Source organism: Takifugu flavidus, chromosome 3 (genome assembly GCF_003711565.1).
Source record: "Takifugu flavidus isolate HTHZ2018 chromosome 3, ASM371156v2, whole genome shotgun sequence".
Classification (NCBI taxonomy): Eukaryota; Metazoa; Chordata; class Actinopteri; order Tetraodontiformes; family Tetraodontidae; genus Takifugu; species Takifugu flavidus.
In genome coordinates, this window is record NC_079522.1 from 11569620 (window position 1) to 11581343 (window position 11724).

General features: G+C 45.4%; 1 protein-coding gene across 2 annotated transcripts; it reads left to right on the forward strand.

Moving 5' to 3' along the window:
- Positions 1-487: 487 nt before the first annotated feature.
- obsl1a (obscurin like cytoskeletal adaptor 1a) lies at positions 488-11510 on the forward strand. 2 transcript variants are annotated; one of them, XM_057027217.1, is made up of 26 exons: positions 503-778; positions 1241-1305; positions 1398-2703; positions 3402-3671; positions 3803-4063; positions 4139-4444; positions 4554-4820; positions 4900-5175; positions 5304-5418; positions 5570-5730; positions 5807-6079; positions 6154-6429; positions 6511-6786; positions 6858-7133; positions 7213-7488; positions 7563-7832; positions 7916-8182; positions 8261-8530; positions 8655-8921; positions 9365-9631; positions 9722-9834; positions 9930-10083; positions 10158-10319; positions 10449-10553; positions 10629-10895; positions 11068-11510. In XM_057027217.1, the coding sequence occupies exons 3-26, from the start codon at positions 1545-1547 to the stop codon at positions 11337-11339; spliced, it is 6606 nt and encodes a 2201-aa protein (XP_056883197.1). In that variant the 5' UTR covers positions 503-778; positions 1241-1305; positions 1398-1544; the 3' UTR covers positions 11340-11510. The 2 variants fall into 2 exon arrangements, with proteins under 2 accessions (XP_056883196.1, XP_056883197.1); XM_057027216.1 differs by lacking the exon at positions 1241-1305 and having other exon boundaries at positions 488-778; positions 1484-2703.
- Positions 11511-11724: the final 214 nt, after the last annotated feature.

Sequence of the window (11724 nt, forward strand, 5' to 3'; positions counted from 1 at the left end):
ATCACGAGAGCGTGCTGTCCTGCTATAGGAGGTCACAGTTACCAGCTCGTATCTACGGAAACAGCAGCATTATGACCTCTCAGGAGCAGCGATGGTGTAAAAGGAGCAAAAAAGAGCAACTGTCTTTCTTGGAAGAGACTAAATTTGTCATTTTAAACTATAAAATTGTGCTTTATGAAGACTTGTGAGGGGGCAATTTGAGATTAACGTAACAATTCATCAAAGACGATCTGAGGATGACAGGAATAAATTCCGAATGTGATGTCAGATTGGGGTTTGGAATCGTGACATTTTGGGGTAACCTCCCCCTTATTAGCGGCCCTGAGTCACAGGGTTCCAGCAGCTGGGGTGTCCTGACCTTCCTGAGCTTTACCTCCTGCTAATCTGAGCCATCACAGACCCTGGACTTGGCTCTATCTTTATCTGCTGAACTTTATCTATCTCGCTGTCGTCCTAACTGCTGCTGTTATTTTTAGGCAACGGCTCACGGCAGCGGCAGCTGCTGAGGCATTTCACCCCCACCCCGCGTTTCAGCTCTGTGGGACAATGACAGAACCAGAGCTGACATACTAACCAAGCAAACTGCTTCTCTGTCACCTCCAACCAAAGGACCGATGCGTAACCAGGAGGTGGAATCACATTTGTGACTCCGTCTATGTGACGGCGAGGAAGAAGAAACCAGAGACACTAGAGAGTCGCTCCAGACCCCAACACTGATTAACTGTAAATAAGTCGCACCTAAAATGAGACGAATGTTTTGAAGACACCTGGAAAAGTGGTAAGGTTGTCTTTTGTGTGTTACTTGATCAGGTTACAATTCTGAGGCAATCTTCAAATAGGATTTAATGAATCAGTTGTGCATATGGGCTGCAAATTGTGACAAAAAACCCAAACTCATGGCTTTTAGAATGAAAAAATACATTTTTTGAGTATTTCTAACTGATGCACCAATGCGGAAGGTAATAATATCGTGTCAGAAAGGACAAATCCGAGAAACTACAGGCAGTGCACATGTGCGCTATCATTGCGCTGTGCCGTCTGTGGGTGCTTTTCTTGGACCTTTTTATAAATATACCTTTCAGTTGGTTTTAACACCAGCTGTCAGGTCAGTTAACACAAACAGTTGAGCATTAACATTTCTCAAATTGTCTTAATGTCTTAATACATCTAATGTACAAGTTAGAGAATTTCTGGGGACTAATTGGTCAATTTTTTTTTTTTTTAAAACTTCTGTTTGCAGCTTTTATTTTCCGCTGGAGAGGTTTCGGGTCTACAAATATTAATAGATTCATTCCATATTTATTGGTGAGAAAGTTATACAATCCACTCTGATTGCAGTTTGAAAATATCAATTGCAAATAATTGTTATTTGTAATACTTTCTCTTGTAAACTACAGATCATAATTCTGGATCAGTCGCTCCCTCTGTGTTGTTTAGATCAGCTATTTCCAGTTAGTGTGATTTCTGTGTCTCCGTCCTTCAGCTGTTTCATCAAAAATAACTGAGACGACCCCCCCCAACAAAGACCAGCCAGTGACGCCATCATGGATATTTATGGAGGAGCCCCTCGAGTTTTGGGCTACCCGCGGCCTGTGATAGCACAGTTGGGTTCAGACGCCACCCTGAGGTGCCTCATCGATGGAGATCCTCGTCCTGATGTGATCTGGGAGCGTAAAAATGTCCAGATTGAGTCAGGAGGACACTATACACTTTCTGAGGAGGGAAAATCTTATTTACTGACCATTACAGAAGTGACCATGCAGGACGCCGGCCAGTATATCTGCAAGGCCAAAAATAGCATTGGTGAAACTTATGCAGCAGCATCCCTTAAAGTAGAAGAAGGAGCCCTGGGACAGGCGGGAGGACGAGGTCAACCAGAGGTCAATGAGGAAACGCGACTGATTAAAGAATGTGCAGAACTCAGAGGACCTGTGAATGGGCACAGCACCATGCAGAATGGTGGACACGGGAAGGAGAATGGACCGAAAGGAGAACACAAGAGAGACGACAATGATACATCATCTGATGAGAAACCGCGCTTCCTCATCAAGCCGCTCTCACTGCGGGTGGATCGAGGAGAAGATGCCTACTTCTCCTGCAAACTCTGGGAAACCCCCCTACCAGAGGTGACGTGGGAGAAAGATGGAAAAAGGCTCAATGACATCTTTGAGAGCTCCCACTTCAGCGTCAGTGAACAGGAGGGTGGCTGGTTCCAGCTGAGGATCTACAGGACTCGCATGCCCGACAAAGGCGTCTACACCTGTCGGGCTACCAACTGCTGCGGCGAGGCTTTGGCAGGAGCTGTCCTGCTTGTGGAACCAGTGCCAGAGAGGGGGGAGAGTAAAATGTCCTCCAATGGTCAAAGTAATAGTCCCTCATCTCCAAAACACAGGAGGTTCGGGTTGTCCAAGGTGACTCAGGAACCATCTGTTGATGTTTCTAAAGCTAAAAAGTTTGCAGTGGCAGAAGGGAAACATGCTAAGTTTCGCTGTTTTGTGACCGGAAAACCCAAACCGGAGATCATTTGGAAGAAGGATGGTGTTCCTCTGGAACCTGGCAGACGCCATCTGATATTTGAAGACAGGGAAGGATACTACACCCTGAAGGTTCTCTACTGTAAAGTGCAGGATACGGGACTGTATGTGTGTGCGGCATCAAACGCTCTAGGAAACACACTCAGCGCCGTATACTTGTCCGTCAAAGGTAGGGAAAATCTTCCAGGACACACCATCATCCCACAAACTCCAACTGTTTTTCTGTGGTTTCTTCTTAATACTCTCCTCAAACTCCTCACAAACAAAGAGATGAAACTGATGAATGGATAAATTATTGTGTCACTCATTTGACCTGCACTTGCACAGACTAATTGCTCCTCTGCATTGTTGGAATGTTTGGCAAAGTTCTGAACAGTATATCTTTCAAAAGTAAGTTAAGGCTGGTCATCCAATCAAAATCACAATGTCAGATTGCTTTAAGTTGCTCCATTAAAAGCCATTTTGCATTATTTGCCATATTATATGCACTTGGGACACAGAGACATCTAGTAGACTATATACACTCTACTATCCTGTACTGGACTATACTAATACACACAGAGATATGATGAAGCTGTTTCTGTGGTTCATAAATCTGATTATCTATCTGATTAGTAAGAAATGCTGTTTTGGAATTATTAAAGATAAAAAGTTCAAGCTTTGAGCTTTTTCACCTCTTAATTTTTGACACATATTACATGTCTGTGACTTTAAATGTATCTCCTGCTGTGGGACATCAGGTATTTTGAAGGGTATATTTCTCAGTCATGTGTTCCAAGAAAAAAATGCAATAAAATCTTGAAAAAGATACAATAAACATAATTATATATTGTATACAATAACTTCCCTTCTTTTCAATCTCTTCAGGCTCAGCTGTGAGGTTCAGACATCCCTTAAAGGACGTTGAGGTGAGAGAGAGAGATGTTGCCGTGCTGGAGTGTGAGGTACCTGAGGAGTCGGTCCAGGCTGCCTGGTACCTGGAGGACCAGAGATTGATGCCCAGCAGTAAATATGGGATGGAGCAAAAAGGAACCAGGAGAAGATTGACCATTCGTGACGTTGCTGCCGACGATGATGGGGTTTATTTCTGCGAGATGCCAGATGGAGCCAAGAGCATCGCAGAGCTGACTGTCAAAGGTAGGACAAGTTACACACTTACACAGGTTAGGAGTGCAAGAAAGACCAATTTTTGGCTTGAATTTAACTCAACTTTCATCAGTGCTCATAGTTTGTTCATGTCCCTCAAGTTCATCAATTCTATCTTACAGGGACTATTGTTCGTAAACTTCCGCGGAAGCTGGAGGTCATGGAGGGTGAGAACGGAGTCTTCTGTGTGGAGGTGGACAATGATGACATGGAGGTCCACTGGTTCAAGGATGGTCTGAAGCTAAAAGAGACGCACCAGGTGATCCTGAAATCATTTGGAAAAACTCACATTCTGGTCTTTATCAACGTGGCACATCATGACTCGGGTGTAGTGACATTTGTAGCAGGAAAATCCAAGACCTCATCACGTCTCAAAGTCAGAGGTGCGCTCAGAAAGTTGATCAAGTCATCCTCACCTTGTTTCTAGAGTTAATACACTTTTTCCATGGTCCTTTTAGCCTCGAGACACTGTCCTCCAATCTGCCCAGTTGAAGCCACAATGGACATGGACCGCCCCAATAGCGCCCTTCTCACGTGGGTCCCTGCTCCAAATAGTCAAACCTCCACCCGATCCATCTTTGTTGTGGAAAGGCAGGAAGCGGGTTCTCAAGAATGGCTCAAGTGCTTCACGTCAGAGACTGCCACATCAACTGAGATCACCGGCGACAGCGTGCAGTGCGAAGGCAACTACCGTTTCAGAGTCTGTTGCATCAATAAATATGGAAGAAGCGGCCATGTTGAGTTTCCCAAAGTTGTCCATTTGGGTGAGGATATTTATGGGATGTATGTTGAGGGTGCAGCACAACCTGCCAGGGACATTTGATTGTTGTCTTTGTTGCAGTATTCACTTGTATTTCCAATTTTTCCATTTAGTACCCGGGCCAAAGATCCAATGTCGCCTCAAAGGCTGTGAGGTTTCCGAAGGGGAAGATGCTCCCTTCTTCATCGAACTGTCGACAACCATGGCTGGAACCTGGTTTCTGAACAGCGCTCAACTGCAGCATGGTGGGCGGTTTTCAATACAGCATTGCCAAACAAAACACTCTTTGGTGATCCATCAAACTTGTATTAGCGAGGATAAAGCAGAGATCACGTTCATCGCCAATGGAGTTCGTGATTCTGCTCTGCTCCAGGTTACACGTAGGTGGAAAGTTCCAGTTTCTACATTCAACACAAAAAATATTTGGGGATTACAATAATTGGTTTCAATTATTTGCAGCTTCCGTGATAAAGTTCGGTCCTCTGTCAGACGCCGACAGCAATAAGCGTGTAGAAACTGGCGACACAATTGTCCTCTACTGTGAAGTCTCCCACCCCTTTGCTCAAGTCTCCTGGTTTAAAGATGGCAAAGAGATCCTGAAGACTGATGGCATGATCATCCAGTCAGAGGGGAATATGAGGAGGATAGTGATCCATTCAGCTGATGAATCTCATTCTGGAGTTTATACGTGTGAGACATCAGGAGATGTTATCAAATTCAATGTGGAAGTTGCAGGTAAAAGACCATCAATTTACCCTAAACTATCAATTTTCCATGACTTTATCCTAAGTATTATTTTGTTGTTTATGGCTGTGTGTAGCGTCGCACTAAAGTGGTATGACTCTGTCTTCCTGTGTTTTCAGGACCGCCTGTGGAGTTCTGCCCCGTTCCAGAAGAGGAACTGCACAAGCACAGCATGGAACTGGACCCAGTCGTGTTGCTTTGTCATGTCTCTTCAGAAGATGCTGAAGTCACCTGGTAAGACACTGTTGCCATATCATGAAATCATTGTGACCATGAAGTTACCGTAGAAATCTCTTATAGGATACGCATTAACTGTGTTTAAATTGTGTCTGATATTTGGTGTAAAAAGTTAGTTTTTCTCAATTCCTACTGTGTGTGGCAACAGGTATAAGGATGGTTGTGAGATCCATCGCAGTGAGAACATCACTCTACAAGCAGAAGGAACCATGAGGAGACTCATCATACGCTCTGCTGATGCCTCAGATGCTGGGATCTACACCTGCCAGGCAGGAAACAACAGCATTGAGTTCAGCGTCAACATAAGACGTACGGCATTCTGACCTGATGAGAGTGGGCATTCTACACCACATTAAACATCATTATGTTGCTTCTCCAAACACAGAACCTCCTGTGATGATTGTGGAACCCAAGGATGATGTTGTGATGGAGAGCTACATCTCAGAGGACATCCATCTACATTGTGAGCTGTCACGTTCGAGCGGGAAGGTGCGGTGGTTCAAGGATGGCCAGGTGGTGGAGGAAAGCCACAAACTCCAGCTGATATCTGAGGGTCCTTACAGGAGGCTGAGCATTCTAAAGGGCACAGCAAATGATGGAGGAGAGTATGTCTGCGAAACTGATGGAGATTCTGTCTTTTTCCAGCTTACAGTTAAGGGTAAGATCAAAAGTTAATTACTGCTCCTAATAAAATGTGACAAATGTGTCTTTAACTGTCCTCTTCCTTTTTAGATCCACCAGTCAGAATTATTTCTCCAAGTGAGTCGGAGTTGGAACTGACACATTTGGCTTCCGAGAGGCTAGAGCTCAGCTGTGAGATCTCCAAGGGGGAGGCTCCCATCCAGTGGTTCAGAGATGGTCTGGAGGTAAAGGAGGGTCCGAATTTAAAACTCGAAGTCAATGGAACCCAGCGTCGACTGATTATACCGATAGCAACAGTGGATGACACGGGAGAGTATGTGTGTGACACTAAAGATGATTCAGTGGCCTTCCTTGTTACAGTCACAGGTAAGAATGCTCAAAAAGTCTGACAGTTTGATGGCACAACTCATGTTTTTCATTTTAGCCTATCTTCATTTTGAACTGTAGAGCCACCAGTGAAGCTTTCTCGTCCACAAAACATGCCTGAGAAACTAGAGGGTTATGCAGGTGAACCGATTATCCTGGAGACCACGATGTCCCGGCCAAACTCTGAAGTCAAGTGGAGACTAAATGGAAGAGAACTTGTGGAGAGCAGCAAAGTTACCATGATAGTGGATGGGTTAATCCATCGCCTGACCATTCATTCCCCAACTCCTGAAGATTCTGGAAAATACACCTGTGATGTCATTGATGACAAGATTGATTTCCAAATCAAAGTTTCAGGTAAAATCCCTGGACTTTTTTTTGTTTTTCCTTAGGTGTTTATGATTAACCCAATGTCCTTTTTTTGTCAGAGCCCCCAGTAAAAGTTTTGAGGAGGTCAGGCATCAAGACGGAGCTCAAATTCCTAGTATCCGATGACATTGTGCTGGAATGTGAGCTCTCCAGAGCTAATGTTGGTGCAAAGTGGTACAAAGACAACTGCCCTGTTGAGGGAGATGAAAGGTACTGTGAAGAGGAAGAAGGGGCCTTCCGTTCACTGGTCATACTCAACGCAGGACTAGAAGATTCGGGGAAATACTTCTTGGATGTTGGAGATGACAACATCTGCTATGATGTTTTGGTGGAAGGTAGATTCCTTTAACGACATCAATTGAAACATTTAAACACATTCACTTCAATAAAACTTCTGTGTCCTCTGGGCATCAGAGCCTCCAGTGAAAATCGTGGGCAACTCAAACGAGCTTGAATACCAGGAAATGATGGCTGGAGATGACCTCATCTTAGCCTGTGAGGTGTCCCGTGTCGATGCTCCTGTACAGTGGTACTGCAATGAAAGGCTGCTCACCGTTGACTCCAGAACTTGCATCGAGAGCTATGGCACACTGAGGAAAATCATCGTCTCTAATATGCAGTCTTCAGATTCAGGGAAATACATGTGCGATGCCGTCGATGACAAGATGATCTGCCTCGTTAGAATTCAAGGTTAACCGTGACATGATGTCTCTCAGATTTTCCACACAGCTGTACTGACCTCAGTTCATTTTTTCCCATTCCAGAGCCTCCAGTTACATTTCTGAACAAGGAAGATGACATCGTTGTGACGGGCTACGAAGCAGAGAGTGTTACCTTGACGAGCTATGTGTCCAAAGAAAGCGCAATTGTGCGCTGGTTGAAAGACTGGACACCCATTGAAGGGGATCGTTTTCAAGCACGGATGGAGGGCCATAAGCGTACCTTCACCATCGAGCCCTTAAAGCGCTCTGATGCTGGCGAGTACACGTGCGATATCAACACAGACCAGATCCACTTCAGCTTGCTTGTCAAAGGTTAAAACATCTTTGTTAATGTTTGATGTTGTTGTTAACTCCTCTGTTTGGATGGAAAATTACCGCTTGAGTTTGTGTTGCAGAAATGAGAATCAAGTTTGTGAGACCACTTCAAGACATGGTAGCTCATGCTAACGGTATGGTGACCCTTCGCTGCGATTTGTGCAAGCCAAAAGCAGATGTTCAGTGGTTGAGAAACGGCGTTGAGGTGGTGCCCAGCAGGAGGTACTCCATTCGTGCGGACGGAGCAGAGCGAAGCTTGACCATTCATCGTTTGACCAGAGAGGACGCTGGAGAGTACAGCTGCGAGTCTAAAGATGACCGGACTGTGGCGAGACTGAGAGTAGAGTGTAAGTGTGGCCAGGTAAATCACCTAGTTTCAGAGGGTGATGCAGCAGGATACTAATCAATTTTTTATATCTGTTAAGTGCCGCGAGTGGTGGAATTCCTCACAGAGCTCCACAACACAACTGTGCTGGAGGGAGAAGACGCGACGTTCAAGTGTGTCGTTTCCCCTGATGATGTTCAGTTGGTCTGGCTCATGGACAATGAACCCATCTCTCTGGGAGATCGTTTCCAAACAACCCAGAATGGCCTTTGTCACACCTTGGTTATCAAGAAGTGCCAGATGTTGGACTGCTCGAAGATTACAGCAGAAGCAGAGGGGCAAATAAGCAAAGCCACTCTGAAAGTTCAGGGTAAGAAAGTCGTTACAATCGCCTTGGCTCTAATTTCATGGTCTGCAATTTTTTTTCGTCCCTGGCTAGAATTTGAAAGGAATTTATCAGTTACACTCAAGTTATGTGTTCTCTCTGTTTTCAGAGGCACAGGTAATGTTCATGAAGAAAGCAGAAGCTGTCATGGCAGAAGAGTTTGGTGAAGCAACTTTAGAGGCAGAGATCAGCATTGAGACAGGCGAGGTCCAGTGGATGAGGCAAGGGGTGGTGATCCAAGCCGGACCTCGGCACACACTTGCCCAGAACGGTTGCAAGAGGAGCCTGACCATCCACAACCTGACTATATCAGATCGGGGAACCTATCGCTGCGAGACTCTACATGACCGGACACAGGTCAAGCTCAACGTTGAACGTGAGTACAGGAGTAAAAAAACATTTAAACCATCATTTTTGTGGGGGACAAGGGGCCCAAAATGGAAATATTTTGCAGAACACCCATGTGTGCACGCACAGAAGCTTGGTTGCTGACATCAGAAGAATCTGTATCTGTCACGCTGCCGTGTGGCTCATCGGTCACTTATGTGTTCTAAGAATCTGAAGTACACTGGGTGTGTTTCGCAATATGTTACTATCTAAAACAGGCCAGGAATAGAAAGGTTCGACCTGCATGTCTGAAACACTGCCATTCTGTTGATACCATGGAATTCTGACCCTCATGCTAACATGAAGCTCCTGTGTGTGGCAGGAGACTATATCTGAATTCCCCGTTGTTGCCCTTGAATCTCCTGCAACAAGCAGCACAGTCGCATTTTATTTAAAATGATTCTTTAAAAAAAAAAATCTTGTCTGTTCCAGCCCGTAAAATCTGCATCCGTAAAGCCCTGACTGACCAAGAAACCTTTGAACGAGAGACGGCGTCCTTTGAAGTGGAACTCTCACACACAGACGTGGAGGGAATTTGGCAGAAAAATGGCATCAGGGTGAAACCTAACAATCAGTGGCGGGTGAGCTCCAATGGGCTGGTCCACAGTTTGACACTGTCCAACCTCACCCTTGAGGACACGGGCACTATTGCCTTCTCAGCTGAAGGAGTAAGAACCTCTGCCCGGCTTACTGTCAAAGGTAAATCCTGTTCTTTGTAGAAGGGTGGGGATGGTGCTTACACTCAGATCTGGACCACGTTGAAGTGTTTGGATTTCTGAACTCTTCCAGAGACTCCAGTGTCTATCCTGAAAACGCTGTCTGATGTCCGGGTTGAAGAAGACTTTCCAGCCACTCTTGAGTGCGAATTCTCTAGACAAATCATCGAAGTCAGGTGGTTTAAGGTAAACGCCACAAATGCTCCACACTAGCAAGGGTCCTTTGGGCTAAGGGGACAGTTCAACTTTGAGAAATTCTTGCATTTGTTTCTTTGAGTCAGAATGGAAAGGAGCTGAAGGCAGGAAAGAACTGCCGGATCTACTCCATGGGCCGGAAGAGGTTCTGTCAGATCATGCAATGCTCTCGAGCCGACTCTGGCACTTACACATGTGACACGGGAGAGCTTAACACTTCCTGTTTGCTGGAGGTTTATGGTAAGTCAACACTACCACAGTTCTGAGATGCCTCACCTCCACCTTCAGGCTGGTTTTTCTTACTCAAATCACAGAACACAAGTTGGAGATAGTACATGATCTGGAGGACCTTTACATTCAAGAGGACCAGAATGCTGTTTTCATGTGTGAGGTCTCTCTGGAGGAGGTTGCTGGGGAGTGGTACAAGGATGGCCATAAGATCCGACCCTCCAGCACCATCAAGATCCGCACTGAAGGTCAGAGGATAAGTCAGGTCGAATTCCCCATATATCATAACGCAAAGTCCCCATGACACAATCTGACCATTCTAAAAGTATCACAATTTTAAAAAGAACAGAAAATGGATTAAAGAAAGACTCTTTCAGGGACCAAACATTTTCTCCTGATGTGTAACGTCAAAGCTGAGGATGCTGGGGAAATCCGCTTCGCAGCTCGGGATGTTGAATCAATAGCGTACCTAGAGGTAGAAGGTAGGTCTGCTAGGATGTGTCAAAATAAAAAAAACGGGATCCAATCCAGTTTAACAGCAACGCTCCCCGTTTCAGAGCTGCCCGTTTCTATCGTAAAGCCCCTACGCGATAGAACGGCCCTGGAGAAACATCGGGTCATTCTCGAATGCACAGTTTCTTCTGCTCGCTGTTCCGCCACCTGGTACAAGGATGGGAAGGAGGTGGTTCCCTCAGGCCGGGTGGAGATTCTCGATGATGGCTGCTCGCTGAAGCTGGTGATCCAGGAGGTGGTTGTCGAGGACGAGGGCACCTATAGTGTCGAGGTCGGGGAGCACACGTGCACGGCTAAACTGATGGTGGAAGGTAAGCCATTGGAGACACCTTTCTGCCTCGGGTTGTGGAGTTTGGTCATATCATTACATCACCAAACTGTTCTTATATTTAGATTGTTGTTGACAATAGTCCACCCCCTCATGTGACCCTGGTTGAAGCTTTCCGTTTCTTCCTTTTGACGCTATTCTTGGCGTTTCTGCAGCTCAAGCCCTGGTTGTTGTCAAACACCTAGAAGATTTGGAGGTTACGGCACCTGAACCAGCATCTTTCCAGTGCCAAGTGTCTGTCGCTATCAACAAGCCTCCCGTTTGGAGCCTCAATGGAGACAACCTTCAGCCGGGCCCCTCGGTGCACGTGGAAAACCACGGCACGACCTACAAACTCAATCTAAGAAATACCAGCACAGACATGAGCGGTGTGGTGAAGTTCACCATGGGCAAGGCCAGGAGCAGTGCCACGCTCACCGTGAAGTAGCGCAAGAAAAAATACGAGCCAAGTTTTTTTTTTTTTTACATTTTCCTAAATTCAACTGAAATTACATTTTGAATTAAAATACAAACCCTACCTTTTTGTTTTTTTTACTAGGTATTTATATTTTCTTGTATCCTGATTATAACTTAAACTGCCACAATTAAACATGAACAAAAGCGGCGTTGTGTGAATTTTCATCCTCTTTTACATTCAGAGATATAACGCGATAACTTTTGGGCTCAGCGGAGAATCAACAATATGCGTCGGAAGAAGGAGCAAAGACAAAAGCCGAACTTTGGAAGACAAGCAGTGGGAAAAATTGCAATTTCAGATGTCCTGAGGAATGTCGAGTCAACCTTCTGTCTGGGGCTATTGCATGACAAACGTC

What these genes read in the sequence shown, in the direction of transcription:
- obsl1a (XM_057027216.1), top strand. Translation starts at nt 1,545, where the DNA reads ATGGATATTTATGGAGGAGCCCCTCGAGTTTTGGGCTACCCGCGGCCT. An exon ending in CGCAGAGCTGACTGTCAAAG is followed by an intron (nt 3,672 to 3,802) that starts GTAGGACAAGTT and finishes TCTATCTTACAG; the next exon opens with GGACTATTGTTCGTAAACTT. An exon ending in GGCGAGACTGAGAGTAGAGT is followed by an intron (nt 8,183 to 8,260) that starts GTAAGTGTGGCC and finishes ATATCTGTTAAG; the next exon opens with TGCCGCGAGTGGTGGAATTC.